This window comes from Zootermopsis nevadensis, unplaced genomic scaffold (genome assembly GCF_977971745.1).
Source record: "Zootermopsis nevadensis isolate Lab colony 2312 unplaced genomic scaffold, Znev_1.0 Znev_ptg000002l, whole genome shotgun sequence".
Classification (NCBI taxonomy): domain Eukaryota; kingdom Metazoa; phylum Arthropoda; class Insecta; order Blattodea; family Termopsidae; genus Zootermopsis; species Zootermopsis nevadensis.
In genome coordinates this window covers 14521525-14542817 of record NW_028259134.1, presented here as the reverse complement: position 1 = coordinate 14542817, position 21293 = coordinate 14521525, and the positions used below count along the sequence as shown (strand labels likewise).

At 38.6% G+C, this 21293-nt stretch overlaps 1 protein-coding gene across 22 annotated transcripts in view; it reads right to left on the bottom strand.

The window, feature by feature from the left end:
- cac (calcium voltage-gated channel subunit cacophony) overlaps positions 1-21293 on the bottom strand; it is a 289078-nt gene that overhangs the window by 161082 nt on the left and 106703 nt on the right. Inside the window, exon 1 of one of the 22 annotated variants that reach the window (XM_087350503.1) lies at positions 5386-5868. The exons of the other annotated variants lie outside the window; for them this stretch is intronic. Coding sequence (XP_087206629.1) covers positions 5386-5423 — 38 coding nt within the window. The 5' untranslated portion in view covers positions 5424-5868. Of the gene's footprint in view, positions 1-5385; positions 5869-21293 lie in introns of those variants that run through there. 22 annotated transcript variants of the gene reach the window in all.

Sequence of the window (21293 nt, the reverse complement as noted above, 5' to 3'; positions counted from 1 at the left end):
GAAACCGATGGCTTATTACCGTGTTCACACGATCCTCTACCTGGAAATTATCCCCAAGCAAATAAATGTTTAATGTGTAATAGTTAAATATTTAAAAATGTAATACCGTCCAACAAATTTCTAGATTTTAGAGTCAATGCTTCTGAATATGTATCTCGGAGAATAACCCGCATTAAACCGAGCAGTTGCGAGCATGCGTTGTTTGCGTCATATACCTGAGCTACCGCATGAAATTCAGGAGGCGGTGAGCGTTTATACTTCGTTGTTATTCGTTGCCAGGGATAAACTTTAAGCTAATATATCACGCCATGTCGTGTCGTGTACAGCACGCGTGCGTTTTGGTTTGCATTCCATTGTATTACCTGCATACAGACATTGTTCAGGTCATAGACGAAGAGTATTTCGTCTTTCCTGCTTGCATCAAGAGAGAGAAACTGTTGATTAAATTCTGGGAATTCTTGTTGCCATTCAATGCAGAATCGTTTGTCTTCTGTCCCCTATTACAAGTACACAAAGCTAAATTTCACCTTGTGTTTTGTCTGGATAAGATATTTTGTCTCTCGCCACAGTAAAATAACACATACTAAGACAGACCAAAGCAACATAAGACTGCAGGAGGCTGCATTGTGAGGAGATTTGTAATTTTTACTCGTCATCAGCTATTATTACAGTATTCGAATCAAGGCGAATAAAATAGGCGGGGAGTGTAGCACGCATAGAGAAATTAAAAAAATGCATTCGTCTTGTGCGAGAAAAAGGGGACACAAATTGGAGGAACTCAGCACAGATGTGGGAACGATGATGATAATAATAATAGGCTATAAAAACCGGCTCAGGGTATGAACCAGTGACTGGTTCTTCTGAACAGGAACATTTGTTGACCACCTGAGCGGCTTATGAATAACTATTATGGTAAATATACCTAATTATCAAGCGAAATCTGAGAAGAACAAAGAATATTTAAAGATCTAGGGTCAATGTTTTTAATTTGTGACTTTCAGGTTACAAGTCCTTTGGTGCCTGCATAATAGAGACCTAAAATTAGAAGAAGCCCGAATTCTTGCAGTATTCGTGTATGTTACACTAAATTCTAGCAGAAAAACTTAGTACTGGAGAAACAAGTATCATACTCATTCGGAATGAATATAGTTTGTTGAATCTCCCGTTTCAAGATTTGTCGTCTTTTCATTCATACCTTCAAGTGGACACCGAGAGAACTCTTAACGTAGTCGCTTCCTCCCGCCCCTCTCGCATTCATTAAATATAGTTGTATCTTAAAGTAACATTAAACACCCCCACACTACCCTTAGTCTGTATAGGAGACATTATAAAGTATCTGACAACGTAAGGTTTTTGGCTGAGCATAACCAATTGATCAGCAATCGTGATTTTTAAGAAATCTTAAAAATCGCAAAAACTCGAAGAATCTCTACGTTTGAAAAGATGGACCCTCCTTTGTCTTCTGGAAGAAGTCGGAAACACTGCATTTCTTGGATCCGGTAGACAGGACTATTCCCGATCCACAAAGACAAGTCAACTCCCGAAATTCTGTGCATATAATTTTTGTGATTCAGAGGCCGAGCTTGATGATTGATATTTCGACTGAACGTTTTAGTTACCTTCATTTTCTCAAAGAGAATTCTGTATTGTATGATTTTAGAACTAAGGTTTCCAGTATTACACCCAAGTTTCGATGGGTGTCTACTTTAGAAAGTTATCTGGAAAATTTAAATAGTCGAGGGACGTGATTTTATTGTCTTGCAAATAAGTATTAAGCCCTTTACCTACTACTTAACGTTGTCGACTCAGAACGCTTATACAACGTTATGACCCCCCGTTTCAAGATGCATGCCTCAATTATTTAAAAACCTTCTGTATACTACATCTGTTGTCAAATAAACAATTCGCCTTTCATTCGGTAAATATTAAAACGTAGCAACCTCCACATTGTTTTCTGGATATATTTTGTACTATGAGTGAATATATTGGTACAGAGTTCAAGCTTTCTTTGGGAAAGACAATTCATACAAAAACTTTCCACTCAAACCCACTCCTAATGCACAAATGGCCACCGTCAGTTGATACAAAAGCCTATCTATAGCGCCACCTTTCAAGTGTATTAGTCTACCATCATTAACCTGCCTTCAGTTTGGTATAATCAGCTACCTTTTTCTCAGCTGACATGTGAGCCTGTGAGGTACAGAACTGTCTTGCACTTAGCTGTCCAAGCTGGAGCAATTTCTTTTGCAGAATTCATATCTTCTGAGACTGACAACTATATCTGCACCGTTACCAATATTGCGTACATTCATCAGTTAAAAAAATATGTAAGTGGGTTGAGGAAGAAATAACGTTAAACCGAGGATAGACATAAAAAACAGTGCGTGCGGAGTATGAATAAATAGAAACAACACCTATTACGAGGCGATTCCCTTCCACACCCACACCCTGAAGATTACTCACTGAGTATAAACGCTGATTACTCAGCACAAAATGTTGGTTCGGAACACTGATTTCCACTCCACCACGGGCATCGGGTGAATAAACACAAGGGTCATCAGTCAGTCCTGACGCGGTTAATTATCGAGCAACACGTCTTGCTCTTGAAGAATGGATAACAAGTTGATCGGCTGCCACTGTTATGTCAAGGTCAACTAAGAGGCAGGACCTGAGGGTGGCCTTCTACCCGTTAACAATCAATTGGACGCGAATAATAATTCAATTTAATTCAATCCTTTACACAGCTAGTTGAGGCTGTCGCTCGCGGAGAGCGCTTGGCTGGTTGAAGCTGGATAATAGTGAATTACGGACAGCAGAAAACGATTTAGATACGAAGTAATGTTCCTAATAAACACGCGTTCTGCTCGTAAATTCACCATGTTCGCAGCTGCACAAATTTCGCGCAACTGGCGTGAGCAGCAGCCTAGTAAGAAGGTGACATTTCGCTCGAATGTCACGGGGAACTTTTTTACCATTCATTTGTTACTGAGCAGAACTTTAAATGGCACACTCTAAAACAAAGACTAGCATTATGCGTGTAAAACTTCTTATGAGTCCGCTGAATAATTTCACAGATTATAAATTGTAGTTCTCCGCTGTAAATTTGTGCATTAGATCGTGACACGACGTGACGTCATGGCTATACGACCGGTGACCTGTTATCATCATTACCTTTGATGATATTTTCTAGTCCAGCGATTCGGACGTCAGCATGACGTATGCGTCGAAGTTTTTTCTCACAGTAACGAATACCGATATTGCTTTGTGACAAACTGACAAAAGACACTTAACTACGTTAGATTAAGTTATCAGTACTTTACAACATTCTACAGTGTAAATTCGTAAAAAATAATTTATCAGCATCAAAGGCAATGACGACGCATGTAAACAAAACTGATGTAAAGCCCTAGATATTAACGTCACAAGGAATAATACGCAAAAAAATCAATGAAAATTTATCGATTCTGAACCTACCAGCTGACAGTCAGTTACAATTTCAGAAGGCTTTATTTAATATTCTGAACATCGAGTATTTAGATACCTAAGGACTAAAATACCAGAAATAATAAGGGCAGAGACCCTTCGACAACTGACAGCCAAGTGTGCACACAACTGTTTGCCACAATGAAGTGTGTATGAACGTTTTGAGCTTTTCGTGGTTTGAAGACTGCCATCTTCAAGCTTGTATGAGTGCGTCGAAATGATTAGAAGCGGCCGAACCAGTGTTTTCGATGCAGATAATGAAGTCCAGCCATCCACATGCAAAAATAATACAATAACAAGCTATAATTCTTGGAAACTATAGATAACTATTGTGGAAACTGCTACAAGACTGAGAATTAATACTGCTCGTCCTTGGTGCAAATCTCTGCTGTAGCATTCATCTTCATCCTGCACTCTCGACAAATGAACAATACAGCATTCGGTATAAAACATTACGTAAATATTTCTACGAAGTATGTATGAAACACTGTTTGTAAGTCAACAGTTAAAACAACGGATACTCTACGAAACTTTAATTTATATCTCACAAAAATTTGTCGTAGCTAGAATCTGTACTTAATTAACAAGTTCCTTAAGAAAATATGGTGATGGTAACGATAACAACATGATAGGATTCGGTAACACATTTACAACAGAAAGCAATAGAACGTCTGGCTGAAGTTGAATTCCACACCATTAACACACGAGCCCAAACACCTACACCAGCTAAAGTGCATTTTGTTTTGGATTATAAACTTAACTTTACCATACAACATTAATAACGCAAGATTCGCTTCATTATACATATTTTAACCGCCGACTATCATAACTTTTAACGGAGATAAGACGTGTTTTCTTAAAGATAAGAACAAAGCTTTAAGAAATTGTTATTTCAATCAGCTTCAAGTTTTAAATGGTCTTTATAGATTATGAATCACGGATTGCCTTATTTCCTGATCATATGCATAAATTAGAAAAATAACATTTGGAACTCAGCACATGCTGGAGCTACTAAGGATTAAGAATATAATAGTCCAGGTACTGTTGGACTACATACGGATTTATTTAAATATGGAGCATCATGAATATACGTAACTACTTGAGTATGGAGTATCAGTATTAAATGAAATAGTATTTAATTTATTGTTGTCTTCGTTTGTGTCTCCAGATGTGTTCTTTAGCCATCCTGGCTTCTGACAAGAGTGAATGTGTAAATTTCCTTTTTAGCGGAAGCATATAGCGGGCAGAATTTTTATGGTGCCAACGTTGGTAAGCCACAGAAATGATGAAGGTGATGGTCAACAGGAGACATATAACTTAACGTGGAATCCAAACGAAAGTAGGGCACTGACAGCCTACACAGATACACACACACACGCATATTTTGTTAGAAGTTTGCTGAAAATCTGTACTAGGAAAGAATGGTTTCAGATCCACACACTTGACATAGATTTGTGATCCATATTCAGTATTACTGAATGATAAAGATTTGAAGGAATCAGAACGTAAAAAAATTAAGCTCTCTTGGCACGGTAACTTAAAGAGTCGCATTTTTCCTTTACAACTTATTGTTATAGAATTTGATAAATATTTATGATTATGGAAGGCAAATAATTACTGCAAAACAAAGATTATAATTTGCGAAACTACAATTCATAATTTTAATAAAAGAAAGAAGAAATTTTAGGCTATAGTAACTCAATAAACAAAATGGTAGAAAAAGGAAGGAATGTTTTTTTAAAAAAAAAATACATAAAAGTAAAGAATTAAACAAACGAAAGAATGATGTAAGACATGTTCATTACGCAATAAGTAAACCTGTAATAGAGAATTTTATATTACTTGCTCTGAACAGAACACTAAAATTACTGACACTCCATATATATGGATTTAAATACTAACTTGATGTCGGACAACTCCATATCAAAATCCTTCTTCATCCAGCTAAGCTAAGCCTCGCCGTTAAAGTGTTCATCAAAACTCTCACTTCGTACAGTTCACTGTCGGCCTCTCTACACCATTCGCATTTAACCAACTTTCGTATTTTATTCTTACACACAGAAGTCAGAACTCACGAACGGTCGGTCTGTCGGTCGGTCACCCTTTAAGCAACATTTCACTGTCTCTGACTGAAGGACTGGCTGTGTGCAGATGAGGATGTGGCCATGTGACCTGACCGTCGGAGGTCCCTGTCCCATGGGCATCACGTGTTGCTCCGTTCCATTAGGCCATAACTATATCACAGAGGGTGTTCCAAGAAATACAGCAAGTCACAGATGATGTGGTATATCCTCTAAATCATTTAAAATGCGTAGCATCTCATGAAACGCCCGTTTTTATAACAAGGTAGGTGAAGTCGTACATTGAACTCCGGCCGCGAAAACCTACGGACAAGATTAACTTAATGCTGAGAAACGTCCTGATGATGGGGGCAGTAAGTACCTCTGAAACGCTGGTCAAATTATACGAGATTACATGACGTAGCATCTAAGAAGACAGCCATTAGAAATGTAGGATATTATTTACACACGTGTTTCAACTCAAGACCATCATCAGGTGGTAATACACGTATAAAATGGTGGTACTGAACTCATGTCAATCTATTGACGTGAATCTTTCAAAAATCGGTTTACGAAGACGGTACGCATTATGAATATACAGAATGTTTCTAGAATAAACGGCATCACAATAACAAATTATGAAAACATTGGTCCTCGAATGCTTAATCTTTGAGGTACCTGTTTTATTTTGGAAGGGAAAAGATGAAAATTTAAGTTTAAACCCGTCCGCAGGAAGTGTTTATTTACAAAACACTTACAGTAACATTACAGATTACTCTTCTGACAACAATAAATTACACGAAAAATGCTCAGTGTGCACTGCGGGTCTTACTACGGATTGTCGCACACGCTTTAAAATTCCAGGCGTGTTTCGAATTAACTCACATCCGCTTTCTATTCCCTTTCCGCAGTCTGGCTACATCGTTAATTGTTGCAGCAAACCCGACACTTTTAATGGGCCCCATAAACACGGACTGAGTTTCTCCTTTCAAATGGTCCATAGTTTGAAAAAGAACCGTCCAATGGCCCGTGTTTACAGACATTTTTGTTGTTTCTGTCCATAAAGTTGTGACATTCATGTCAAAAACATCCTGCAAGGAAAAGCTAGAATATCATAATATTGAAGTTAAAATTAAAAATAAAAATATATTATATTATTAGTTATAAAACTCATAGCTAAGGTGAAAAAATATGTTATCCAGAATTTAATCTTTGACCTTTACCCGAGGTAACCATAGTATCCATGGTAACCAAGGCAGCCTGGAGATTACCCGCCCAGTCACTTCGGCGCGCAGAAAAAGATTTGAGGTCTCCATGAAAAACGCTCGTTGTTATGGTCTTATTTAAACCAAAACTGGAATGTGTCGAAACATTTTACTACATCTCCACAATATCAGATTCAATGAAAATTCGTTCAACCGTTCACGAGTAGTTTCTTGCTTGCAGACAGGCGGACAGATGGAGCGACTGGAGCAAAATCTCAGCAGATACACTAACGCGCCTAAAAAAAAAGACTGAAATGGAGTTAGCGCAACATACCCGGCATCCAAAACCAAGTTCGTCTGATCGTCTCAGTGAAATCTGTCTATACGTAATAAATAATAAAATAACACCTGAAGATTTCTGTCTTCTGGGTTGTTGCGCTGTGTAAACCTCAAATTATACAAAATAACACCTCCAAAAATGCAATGGATTTATGAATCCAAATGGTGCCGCAGTTGGAATTATTTCAATCGCAGGCGAATATTTTATGGTGATATTAGGTTTGAACTTTCTACTGTAGGTAACACCAACAACCGAGTTGCTTGATGTGAAGTGAAATGACGACGCCATTGCACGTCATTAACCCATCATAACCAAAAGTAACACAACACAAATTAATTCAAGCCATTCTATAGCTTCTGAACTAATTACGAATTACAAATTTAGAGAACGGTTCTCTGAAAATAATATTTTATACAGACGTTATGCCATAGAAAGTATCTCCCACACTCGCAGTTTCTAAATCCAAGTCTATTTCTATATCAAATTTTTGTTGCGTCCCAGTGGCAGTCTACTGGTCGACAACCGCTAACAATTTGTAAATAGACTAACAACACCATCATCCATTACACCATCCAGTTCCTGATGATGGGGGCAGAAAGTATTCAAAATGTTGGAAGTTCTCTTATACGAGGTGCTATCGGAAAGTTTCAAGGGGTTGGGCCTACATTCATAGTGAATCAGTGTGCCAGCCGGCATCATCGAATTAGCATTTGTTTCTTAGTTACGGGCGTTTTGGTAGTGCATTACACCGACCCTCCTGCGATTTCGGAATGGCGGATTTTCATGAACAAATCAAATTTTGCCAAAGACTCGCCAAAACGGCTACGGAAACCTATGAAATGCTAAAGCAAGCATTTGGGGAGTCCGCAATGGGTCGTGCACAAACTTTTGTGTGGCATTCACTTTTTAAAAATGGCCGAACCTCTGTCGATGATGACGAGCGTTCTGGACGACCATCTTTGAGCACAACGCCCGAAAATGTTACGAAGATTCGGCAGGCCATTCACGAAGATCGACGTCGTACCATCAACGACTTGTGCGACATTGTTGGGATAGGCTATGGGACCTGTCAGCTGATTCTAAAGGAAGAACTCCACATGCGACGCATCGCAGCCAAGTTTGTGCCAAGGCTCCTGTCTGAGGACCAGAAGCAGAATCGACTTCTCGTTTGTCAGGAGCTCAAAGATCTTGCCGGATCGCCGGATTTAGCTCCGTGTGACTTCTTCCTCTTCCCAAAGATGAAAATTCAGCTAAAGGGAAGGAGATTTGAGACGATAGAAGAGATTCAGGCAGAATCGCAGATGGTGCTTGACAGGCTGACAAAGAAAGATTTCCAGGGATGCTTCCAGGCTTGGCAGCGGCGTTGGGATCGTTGTGTTCACTCCCAGGGGAACTACTTCGAGGGTGATGGATGAATTTAATACCTGAGATAAGTGTACGGGTTTTTATACGCGCAGTCTTGAAACTTTCCGATCGCACCTCGTACTGCCATGGCAGATAGCCCGAGAACATTTCTTTCCATGACGATCTGTGTTTCGCGGCCTTGTCTGAGGACAGATCAAACGAGGGCTAGTGTTGAGGACAAGACTGCAAATACCGCTACGAGCTCCTGCTCTTTAGCTGAAAAAAAACAAACAAACTTGAACTCCATAATATAATCATTATGAAACAGCATTAGAGCCCGATAGTCGAGAAGTTTATTTGGGCTTTGGAGCGAGACGTGTAAGCCCACTAGCGCAGAGTTCTCGTTCCTGGAATTATTACGCTTCAGCTTTCGAAGTATCGTAAACACACTCGACAGGGACAACTTAAACACGAATGAACTGTCAAAGTCAGCTGACGATGCGGACAATTTATCCATAAAATACAATGCACAATAAAGCGTACTACGACGCAGCATCCAACAAAACAAACAGGAATGAGGAGACATTTTTATCAAAGTCAAGGTCCAATACCTTGCGCACATTGGTTCTGCTTTTATAAGGCATATCTTGGTAGGATTTTACCGACGTTTCAAAGGCGCCTGTTAGGCGACAGCCTTGATAATGGAAGTAGCTTGTACCTCCGAAACATCGGAATCTTCTACCAGTCTACAAGGCTCAAAATACAGCCATCATTTTCATTATCGCCGCTGTGAGAATCTGAAACCATTATAGTTGTCTCGGGTTAAAATCTCGACCCAGAGACTGACTTTCTCCATATGATGAGAACAGTCTATAAAGCTTTTATTTATTTAACTTTTCACTACTTACGTGACAAAATCTCTTGGTAGGAGACCTCCAACTTTCAGCACAGTTAACATGAACCGTATCTTGAATTATTTAAATCCAATTCATTTTCTCATAACCTACGTTATTTCATTCCTGGAAGAGTTCAGTTTTAAAGTTGAAGGCTAGTGCTGGTTTATCCCTTCTTGGCTGTCAGCGACTGTTTGTTTAACTTCCTCGCAGACAGTGACTCGTCCGTCTGGCCGGCCATCTAGAGGTCGTGCGTTTCATCCCAGACATCAACATAGATCGCACGGCAAGTTCTCTGCTAGGTGTTTCACTTTACTCCAGCGTACATCCTAATGTCTGCATTCGTCATTAAAATCTTCATCCAGATGAGATGTATTATTAAACATAGGAATGTAAAACCATGTCAAAATGCAGATTAGGAGACGAAGTTTAATACGTCTGATCTCACAATTATGAGAGAAAGTGCATTAAATATTTTAATGCGTTCAGGGAGACGGGTTGTATAAGAAAATGACATAAAATGCTGTTTAATCTAGCATGAACCCATGAACCCGTATTACCTAACTAAAATACGTATGTTAACAAGTTTCTCCCCTCCTGTTTTCTGTGCGTGAGAATGAGAAGAGTTAAAATTGGTTAAATAAGTAACGCCACTTCAGATAGAAAATAACAAAGAAAGACCCACCTCGGCTCGACAGAGTTTCGTAAGGAAAACATATGCAATCGTAACAGTTTACGAACTTTATAATAACAATAATACATCTAAAATACATTCTCTAATCCAAATACGAACAAAACCTCGTGTAGACTGGAATGCAGAAGGTGAATGAAAGAAAGTACGAAAATGGAGATAAGAATAGGACTGTGTAAGAGGTGGCAAAAGGAATAAAGGGGAAATGGGGAATATGATAATGCATGGAGAGCACACTAGAAGCTTGGAGGCAGAACATCGACGGAAAGAACACGATTCTTCGGCTTACAAAAGGAGAAAATGAAAGTTCGGCAACTTCTACTCACGATCAAGCAGCGAATACCAAATACTATGATTCAAAGATGATAAAAATTGCAGGTGACAGTAAACGTACCAGGAATTGATCAGACAGTCGAACTCAGCACAGCGGAAGTTGGTTTTTACAATAAATGTATAAAACTTCATGATCGTGTGTGCACATAATACCTGTACCTGATGTTTACTGTAATCGATTTGTAGTTCCTGCGTTCTCATTTGAAATACGATATTTGAAAGAAGAAAAAAAAGTTGTTTGAGCCATTAAATTTGGTGACAAGTTTCGGTATGCGGTAAATTTGAAGTGAACTTGGATATCTGAAGTGCGGCTGGAGACCCAGAGAGGGCGATGCGTGTACGGATCATATCGACCTTCCATTCATTGCTGAGACGCCTGTCCGGGGCGAGGGGGGGGGGGGGGGGTTTGGCCAAAGATGCTACATCGTCACAGACTCTCCACTCCAAATCCGCTGACGCTGACTGCCGATGAATGCGTAACCGCAAAGATCTTATAAACGCACAGACAAACCATTTAAAAGTGCCACTGTTTCTTCCGCTGAGAAGGATACCTTGTAGATGTTTAATTACTCTTCGCCAGATTATGATTATAGTGATGGAAATCGTAAGGGTCAGATGGGCCACTCATACAGCAGAAATAAGAGATGAGAAATGCACACAAAAGTTTAAGCTTAATACATTAAATGATGGACCAAAGATAACATTGAAATGTAACCAAAAAGTGTCGAATGAATTCGTCTCGCTTAGGACAGGGATGTGGCAGGCTTTGATAAACATAGTAATAAACCTCTAAGTTCGATAAAATGAAGGATTTTTTTTTACTAGATGAGCGCTGTCATATTGTCAAGAAAAGCGCTGCTCCGTGGTTAGAGATAGGAAAGCAAACAAACACATAACAGTCACAGTGGTTAACATCTGCAAAAGACCAGATGAATAACAATTTTCTAGACACGATACTTGATTGACGAAAATGCCAGGCATCGTGCGAATTTCAGCCCACGTATTTATGTCGTAAATTTGTTTCATCTACATGAAATGTGTGGGAGGAATGATACGATTATTAACAAATTTATTAATCTCGCGTAACATTCATGTGGGAATTAAGTCACGTCATCGTGCTGAATAGCCTATCCGCCCACCACGTGATGGAAGACAAATTCTTTATACCACGTGACAATCTGTTGGAAGAATAGACCTAATAATAAGTAACTACATAAATTAGTCTCAAGAATTTCATATTATTATTATTTACTGATCTCTGAAGATGGAGGCAGTACTTCCTTCATAAACAGTAAACCCAACATGACGGTCATTTCAAAAAAATAAAATAAAAATGCAAATTTTGGTGATGGCTAGAGTTTAAAAAATTACTTATGGACAACCTCTGTGTTCTCCGTTAGGGGGAGAAATGAAGTTTCTACCCATATAAAACAAGAGGCAAACTTGTGGTATTTATCGCACTTTTGTTTAATTTTTAATTAAATAAGAACACTGTTATTCGTAAAAGCAAACATTCAGACCGCCCAACGGTTGTCCTACTCCATACGTGAATAACATGAGAGGCTGAGTGTTAATGGGCTAATTTTGTTTTCTTTATCTGGTTCGTGATAAGGAGGTGATTACAGATTATTACACACTCTTCTTTTCCCATCAACAGACATGACCTGGCTCTAGTCACTACCTTCCACTATATCTTTGTATGAGACAAATGGTGACTGCAGCGACCTCCCTCACAACAGGAATTTCAGCGGTTCTGATTGGACCGTCACCAGTCACATGACAGTCATATGTCTCGTCACAGAGGATTAATATCGGAATAATTACCAAGCCCATTCAGATTTAGATTTCTACTGGAATGCAAATGGTACAAGAGAATAATATGTATACTGCATATGTCCCATTCATGAAATAAATATAAAATTGTTCATTTTTATTTCCATCCCAACTTCCCTCAATTATTCCTTCACTAATTCCCTTGCAAATCTCAGCCAGTCACATACAAACTAACAAAATAAATCACGAAACGTACTCCATGGAACAGTCTTTCGCAACTATCGGTCGCTCTGCTATTCAATTAATTGTACGTCTTTTACGGAAGCCCAAGGTTCATAACATAAGGTTGCTTTCTAAACAAGAAGTACAATTTTAAACTTTTATAATTTCATAAAGTGACATCTAGTCTCGTTTATTGTAATTATCACCCACAAAACAAAATTAAAGGTTTGTAACTGCAAATTAAGTAAGACCGAGTAGTGGCAGATGGACGTAGGTGAATCTCAAAATAGTTTATGAAGTTTATAAAATATCTAAACAGATTCATTGACACGCTCGTCACAGAACGTCTAAGTTTAGTTCGCAAAAGTTAAGCAGATTTATAAGGGGGTGGCACTGTCGTATACAAATTCCCAGAATTTGCCTGTACAGTCTGAGGAAAACATCAAAAAGCAAAACATTAAAGGCTGAGATTTGACTCGGTTACCTTCCAAATAATATGTTACAGCAACATGAGTCTTCTCAGTATAAATCGTACAAGTAACCTGGTCGAACACCCTTCAGACAGAAATAGAATGTGACTCATCCAAACCAAATTAAATAAAACATGTTCTATTGATTCCAACCATCCAATATGCCTCATTGCTACAGTAACGAAATCAAGAGTAAATTGAAATGGGCCACATTCTGTTTAGACACACTTCAGTTTATTTATTTATAGACTATTTAACAACACTTTCAGTATCTCAGACTGTTACATAGCGTCGAATGAGAGAATGATAGTGAACAAAGAATTGGTAACGAAGCGCTCTTGATATAACTTCAGGTACGATCCCAGCATTTGCCTAAATGAACTGAGGAAAACCACAAAGAAACCTCAGTCGGGAGAGCCGGTCTCCGTACCAGGTTTTTGAATCCGGGACATCGGCAGTACGAAACAATGCTAACCACTTGATCAAGACTTCAGCGGGAATGCGGTCGTACTAAAGTATATTATGTAACATCCAGCAAGCCCAGCTTCTGAGCTTCTCTTACATGAACAAATTTCAGAATAGGTTTGTGCCAACTAAACTTCCTGTTGTTCAGTATGGGCGTAAGGAAGAACATTGAGTGGGCTGTGAGTGGGCTGGATAGACTACGTGAACCTATGAAAGATAATATAACAACAGCCTGCAGAAAACTCATTATGAAGGCATCATCATTTTATAATTTGTAACAGAGAATATGACTAGGGTTGTTGAACTAAGAATAGGATTCAATTTGTGACGCACGCAGATGGCATGGTAGATAAAAAAGGTACCTGGTACTCTGCCCAGATTCGAACAAACACTTTTACGAAAATAATTAAGTCTACATCGTATAAGACTTGAGATTCTCACAGTACTGAAGGTAACACTAAAAGATTGAGGTAGTATGTTCCTCCGAAAATGTTGTATCTACCCACAAGTCCACAGGGCGTTACAACCCAGAAGACCAACACATTCTTCATTACTAAGAAATAGGTGTATACGTAGACTTGTAAAAATATAACAAATACACGTCCTTCATAAACAAATTTAAAGCAATCACGTTGCTATTCTGTGAAAAGAGTAAAATTAAACTGGTATTCAGTTTCCAAAAATAGCCATTAGCTCTTGAATTATAAAATAACGCCTTCGCACGTAACTGCTGCTCCCTTGTTTGTTGGTAAAGTACATTTCCGATGCGATGGTCAGTTTGCTTATATTTTAGTCTCTGGGTCAAACATCGGCCAAGCAAAGGCTGATTTTCATTCATTTGATTAAAGGCCGCTACTGAGCACTTTACGTTAAAACAAGTTTTTATAAGAGTCTAAAGCAACGACGTAGACCGCGGTAACTTTGTCAGTAAACTGCTTATATATGGACGTCCGGGATTCGAGTATCGGCTGAGGGAAAGTGTTTCGTCTTCCCCACCACGGCCAGACAACTTCTGGGTGCCCATCTACTCAATGGGCAGTTTGGTAAATTTATGTGTTTTGAAGGGTTTATTTAGCGATGTTATCGGTATATCGAAATAATTGTATAATTAATAAATTAGAGACGATAGACGAAGGGAGCGGAAGTGAACCAGTTTCTGGCACTGTTATGGCATTCGCCCGAAGATTCGACGGGTGCGTTTTTCGTGCAAACGGACAAAAATTGAAATTAATTTTTGACGGTGGCTACTCTGGTATCCAGAAATATAAACGAGGTCATGATGAGGTCTAGCAGTCTCCGTTGGAGACAGGCGGTTGGTTTTGTGTTAGTGCGTTCGGCAGAAATCTGGCTCCAGTCGCTGTGAATATATTTTCATACTAAATCATGCTATTTTATAACGCTGTTTTAGAAATTTGGCTCTTTCAATGTGACTTGCAAAGATAATACTGCAAGGCAAATTGAAGTGGGCACATAGAACGGTAGGTAGGTAGGTAGGTAGGTAGTTCTTTAGCTCGTAAACAAATTATCTGGAAACCCAAGATTCAACGAGACGTGATCTGGATTTAATTAAATAATATTACACAAACAAATAAAAATGACATTATTTATCCACGGATTTGGGTTCGTCTTTCTTACAGTATGCCCTAATCAGTGCCATCATTTGATGATGACGCTGGAAACATCCATGGAGGTACGTTACATGCTGTGAAAATTATTTTAGTTGACTAGATATAGATAGCTCCTCTGAAACGACCGTTAATATCTACCAGATTACATGCAGTAACATGCCAGAAGGCAACCGTCTTCATACTCATCGCCCTGAGAACCTTAAATCTCGCAATTTAAGTTATTATATTTGTATTGGAACTGCCTTCGTTAACAGCCACAAATAACTAGCGAAATTTATTAATTTGGACACTCACGAATCAATAATAATACGCAGACATGCACACAGATATGTACGAACGCAACGTACTTCTGTACACACACACACACACACACACATTTTAATGGCTGATTTTTCTGACAGGATCAAGCCGAGGCTTATTTCTGCAACCACCGCGATCGTCTGCTGGCGTGAATTCGATCTGAGTGGTTAACGGGAAGCACCGGTTCAGTATCGATTACAACTCGAACATAACAGAGAGGTCAGCTCTCAGCTCAGCACTCGAAACGTCCCGAGTTGTCATCCATCTTTACTGAGGCTGTTCAGTCCCTGCAGACAAATGGTGGGACACCGAATTAAACAGGAAACGACCACTTCCTCCTCCATCCTTTCTAGTTCATCATTCAAGTTACCACGTTGCCACTCAATATTACATAATCTATGCCGTTCAGAATCGTATTTAATTAAATAAATATCAGTCTGCATTTTGTGGCAATGCCGTTCTCTGTGTGTGAAATGATAGTGTTTACCATTATTAATTACTATTTTTAACCTTACTTTACAAGGATACAATTGTGTGTCTGTCCGTCCGTAATAGATCTAAGTCCCGGCCCAGTACGTTAGTACTCCTGATACTTTATTCGAGAGGTTCAGGGTTCAAATATCGGGTCATAAACCAGCTATCCTCCAGGAAAAAGCGTAGATAGTACCTTAATTTAGGTCACTAACACTTCCTTCCACATAATTATGTATTAATCACGTGGTCACCCGACATATGTAGTTGGAGCTACTGCAAGCATCGTTAAAACAATGAGTCTGAACCCAACTGATAGACTTTAGTAACACTTAAGAGTGAATATTGTGTGAATATGGGGCATCCCATCTTTGAGATTTTCATTTTCTTGTCAATACTTTGTTGTCATGCAAACTTCAGAGGTGGAAGTCACACTACCGCAACCCAATGTGAGACAGTGAGATTCTATACAATAATAAGACTGAATATTTTATTTGTGCAATATTTCTGAGAAGAATCCATATTTATCACGAGGTTTCGCTGAAGGTTATTGAACTACGAATGGAGAAGGCTGTGCACGTGATATATTCTTTATTTGTCAACAATCACAGAATGGGAATGTTGCGAGCTGTGAGGTTGTATCCGACAAAATTCATCAAGTCTAAAACCACGCTATAGTAAACTACGCGCTTAAATGAGAAAATAAATTGTATAATTAGTTAATGCTAATGTTATAATGTAGATCAGCGTGGTCCAACTGGAAACCCTGGGAACAAATGTGACCCGAGACCACTTATAACCAGGACCACAAAGTTATGTGTTATTTGTTACCAGTTACTATAAACTCATTTATTTTCTTATCTGTAATTGAATGGGACACATCAGCTATTGGCATATGCCGATGATGTTAATTTATTGGGGGACGATATGAATACAATAAAGAGGAACGCAGAAGTTTTACTAGAGGCTAGTAGACAGGTGGGGATAGAAGTAAATTCAGAAAAATACTAATTACATGTTAGTATCTCGTCGTCAGCAGACAGGCGGGTAGAATTATCTTAGGGTGACTAATAAATCCTTTGAAAGGGTTACAAAGTTTAAATATCTGGGAACAACAACAACAAATCAAAATGATACTCATGAGGAAGTTAGCAGGAGACTAAATTTCGGAAATGCTTGCTACTTCTCAGTTCAAAATATTTTGTTTTCCCGTCTGATTTCTAAGAACCTAAAAATTAAAGTACACAAAACAATAATTTTGCCTGTTGTTTTGTATGGGTGCGAAACATGGTTTCTCGCTCTGAGGGAGGAACGTAGAATACAGGTGTTTGGGAATAGGGTGTTTATGAGGATATTTGGGCCTAGAAGAGAAGATGATGGGGTATGGAGAAGACTGCATAATGACGAACTTAAAATACTATTCTCCTCCCCCAATATTTCCAGGGTGATTAAGTCGAGAAGATTGAGATGGGCGGGACATGTAGCGCGCATGGATGGGACAAGAGGTGTACACCGGGTATTGGTTGGGAAGCCTGAGGGGAAAAGACCGCTGGGGAGACCTAGACGTAGATGGGAGGATGTCAGGCGGGATCTCTGAGAGATAGGAGTTGAAGGAGACTGGATTTTGTTGGCCCAGGGAAGGGTTTGGTGGAGGGCTTTGGTTAATTCGGTGGTGAACCTTCGGGTTCGGTAAGCAATCTAATTAGTTACTTAGTTATTCTTATCCTGTCTGCTGCTTGGCGCAAAAGTGACACGCATCCTATTGGCTTTAAACACTCTGCCGTAAAATATATGTTCTGTAGTTAAAAAATGCATCAGATACGAGCTGCTGCAGGAGAAATGTTAAATCAATATGTAACTCTATAGTAATTATTGCACATTTTAATAAAACTTTATATTTGAGTATACACTGTGGTAAATTCTCATCCTTGAATAAGGAGGTTTATCTCTAAAGATGGTGAAAATTGGTGTTACTTTCCAAAAATAGTATCAGAAGGGATTTCTTGAACCTTAGGTTCAACGGGAAAATTATTCTTGCCCCCCCCCCCCCCCCCACCCGGGGGGGGGGATAAAGTTTGACCAGCCTGATACAAACATTTGGAGGGAATAAGCGACATTTCAGTTCTTCCCAGGAAGTCTTGTTAAATATCACGCCAACGACACGTCAATCTATTCTTTCCCTGCAGCAATTATAATATGGCAGTCTGATGTCGAAGATATTCTGTTTCCTGACGTGATGGCGTTCCATTTTTTATAAGAGCTGTGCAATAGGAAACCCCGCCTCGGTACTCGCATGCCGGAAGTCTGAAGAATCATGCCCATCATGTATGCATTCTTAACAACAACAAAAATGTGCCAAGAAAACACACACAGGAGAAAACAAATCTCCTCGTTTATATTCATGTCACAGCAGGAGCGTTAAATGTCGCGGTCCTGATCGAACCCATGTACTGATGGGTCGTAAATCCTGCTAACCACCAATGCACACCATGCTAAATGGTGCGTACTGGTTACCAGGAAAAAAAATTATGAAATTACTAAACTTATTTAGACAGAATTTAGAATTTTAATCTTGCATCAAAATTTCTTAGGTAAATTTAATTCTGGCTGGTATGGATTAAAATAGCCTCGACTTTGTACGAATATTGAATCTAAACTTGTCATATTAAAACATAAGCTATATCAAAGAAATTGGTGTGTGGCAAAATATAGATCTCACTAAAACAAAATTTTGTCTAAACCATTTTTCCATATCGTGAATAGTTAACAGATCACAAAACAAATAGGATCTTATTGTATTCGGCATGAGACCTACTCAGCCTCCTGTTCATTTTGGTACCATTTCTTTCGTTGGAGGTAACCACTAACCACTCACCTCCATCTAGTTCAAGGTTAAGAATTCATGGCCACATACCTCTACTCGCCCACACGTCTGCATGACGTATCGTTCAGTCACGCACCAGAGATTTACTTTTAGGCTACCTGTTAAATGTATTATGTCTAATTAGTTAAAATCTGCATCAGGCGTAAATTACTACAAATTAACATCAAAGTTCGTGGGATTTTACATCGTATAGAATCTTAGAGGATTTGTATGCTACATTCGTTTCCACCATTCCACTCCCGTGTTCATTTGAAAGTTACTATAATAATAAATAATTGTTTATATATGTAAATATATTTATATAGTTGCTTTCACCTGAAGGAATGTGAGATTGGGAATACGTAACGTGAGAAAGTAAGTTGTATAGTCGTTGTGCTTATCGGAAGTACGAGATATATCGAATTTCCTCGATTTCAATACGCCATCGATTTTGGGATGCGTCCTTTTAACAATAGGTTTTCAGGAAGAATACAAAAATAAGCTGTAACGATTTTTAGACGCCATCTAATGTAAGACCCGGAGTTCGAAAATTCTAGGACGTGAAATAAGTGAGCCTTAAAATAGAGAAAATACGGTATGTGAAACAACAGAATGACGATTACGAAAACCACACATTACCATTTTCATGTCATGTGTCGTGAATGAAGGCAACTGATCAGTGGCTAGCCTATTAATAGTGTAATCAGATTTGTCTGCATAAATTTCTTCGTTCCCACGGATTCCCCTTCTATGTCAATGCACAAACAGGGAGATGAAGAAATTCAGGTTTCCCGGACTTCTTTGCACATACTTCCTGGAAACGCTGTCTCACAATATGGAACTGAGTAAATACTCGGACGAAGTATTCTGAACAATGTCACATCGACGCTGGAGCAAAAATATGCATTTGACGTCAGAGAATATTTCATGGATGCCATTACTCCATATTATTAGGTTACTTCTGAGATAAGTATGCGTTATATAATATCTGGGCTTTTCCTCTGTACTTGAAGTTATAAACGATGAGATGGATGGAACACTTAGGATGCATAAACTGATGAGAAATACATGTAACATTTTAACAGAAGAACCTCAAGGTATGTCAGCTCTTTGGAGGCTTCGTCCTAGATGAAACGACACTACAAGACTGAGAACGTTCTCTGTTTGGACTAAACCGACATTCGACAGGCGTTGTTGCACCAATGTCATCCGAGGGCTACTTCACGCAACATTGCGTTACAAAGAATGTTCTTTTGTCACTCATTCACTAATGTTCATTCTTGCACAATTCGTTACAATAATGACCTCTCTGCTTATTGGTAGCAACAATGCCTTCCAATAACAAATGATTTCAACACAGAACAATTCTAGACTTTCACAAAACACAACAACAAAACCTCTACTTAAAAAGCTCTGAGCTGCAAAGCCCGATAAATGGAACCTACATTACTGATTTCCTGAAAGATACATATTTATATTAACATCGTACCACAGATCAATATACATGATGCACTTACGGCTAAATGTGTAGTTAACCAGGCCCCTAGCACACATTTGGTTACGTCCGAATTATAAAATACACGTAAAAGGAAATCAATACTGCTACGATGCAATGCTGGTGGTCAGAGACAAATATGACCATTTTTAAGCAACAATGAACGAAGCAAATTGTCATAACGTATTGTTCTCTCAAACCCGTTAACACTTTCCACTCCGGTCCCTTATATTAGAACTCCTGATATAAATACATGGTAATTCATATGTCTATTTTTTTGTCTGATTTATGTTACTGTGGCATTAATCTATGTACAATATTAGGTACACAATCATGCTAACATATATATTTATGTTGAATAATTTGACCCTTTCCATGTTGATATTTATGTAAATTAACCTTCTTCTGTTAGGATATATCAATGGAAACGTGTTTAGTCTAATACAGTAACTAATAATTTACTGAAACTATTAACACATGGCGGGCCACGTTCGCTTCACTGATCAAAACATAAAATAATAAAAACTAGAATTCTTTGCTTCTGAGAGCGATACATCGTCCCTGGATCAAAAGGATTAACAGCTACGGAAACAATAAAAATGTTATGTGTCGAAAATACATAAAAGTTAAATATTATGAATATTCATTATTATTTATTAATTAGACTTACTTGATAATTTTAAATATTGTCAATTTATTAGCTCAATAAGGAATAATCAAATTTAATTATTATAAATGTTACAGAAAAATGCCCTACTATTCTCTTCTTAGCCCTAATTCCATACTTCAAATTGTACCACTGTACGATATTTTATAAATGTCATCAGAGCACTATGTTTCGCTGTTGATAACCACTGTACTATAGACAAAACTATTCTTCATAATAAGTTGCTTATTCCCATTATACTGATACCATTTCAGAGTCACATTATGTAGTTTACAGACAGTGGCGGAGAAAGAGGTGGGGGGGGGGGGGGTGAGAGCGAACCGAGAAACTGCCCAGGGCCTCGCGTGACTCACATCTGCATTTGTATGTATCAGAATTGCCTTTCCTACTTAGACTTTTGCTATAGTTTGCCTTACTCACATACTTTTATCATACATCCGCAGCAATGAAGAAGTAATTGAGCTAGTTTTCGATAAAACCTATCGAGAGTAAATTTTGAATGTCTCCCATCAAATTCTGCTGTTGTCGCACTATCGCCAGTTCTTTTGAAGTTTCTGAGTAACTGGAAATTGTTGGAAGTTGCCACCTTG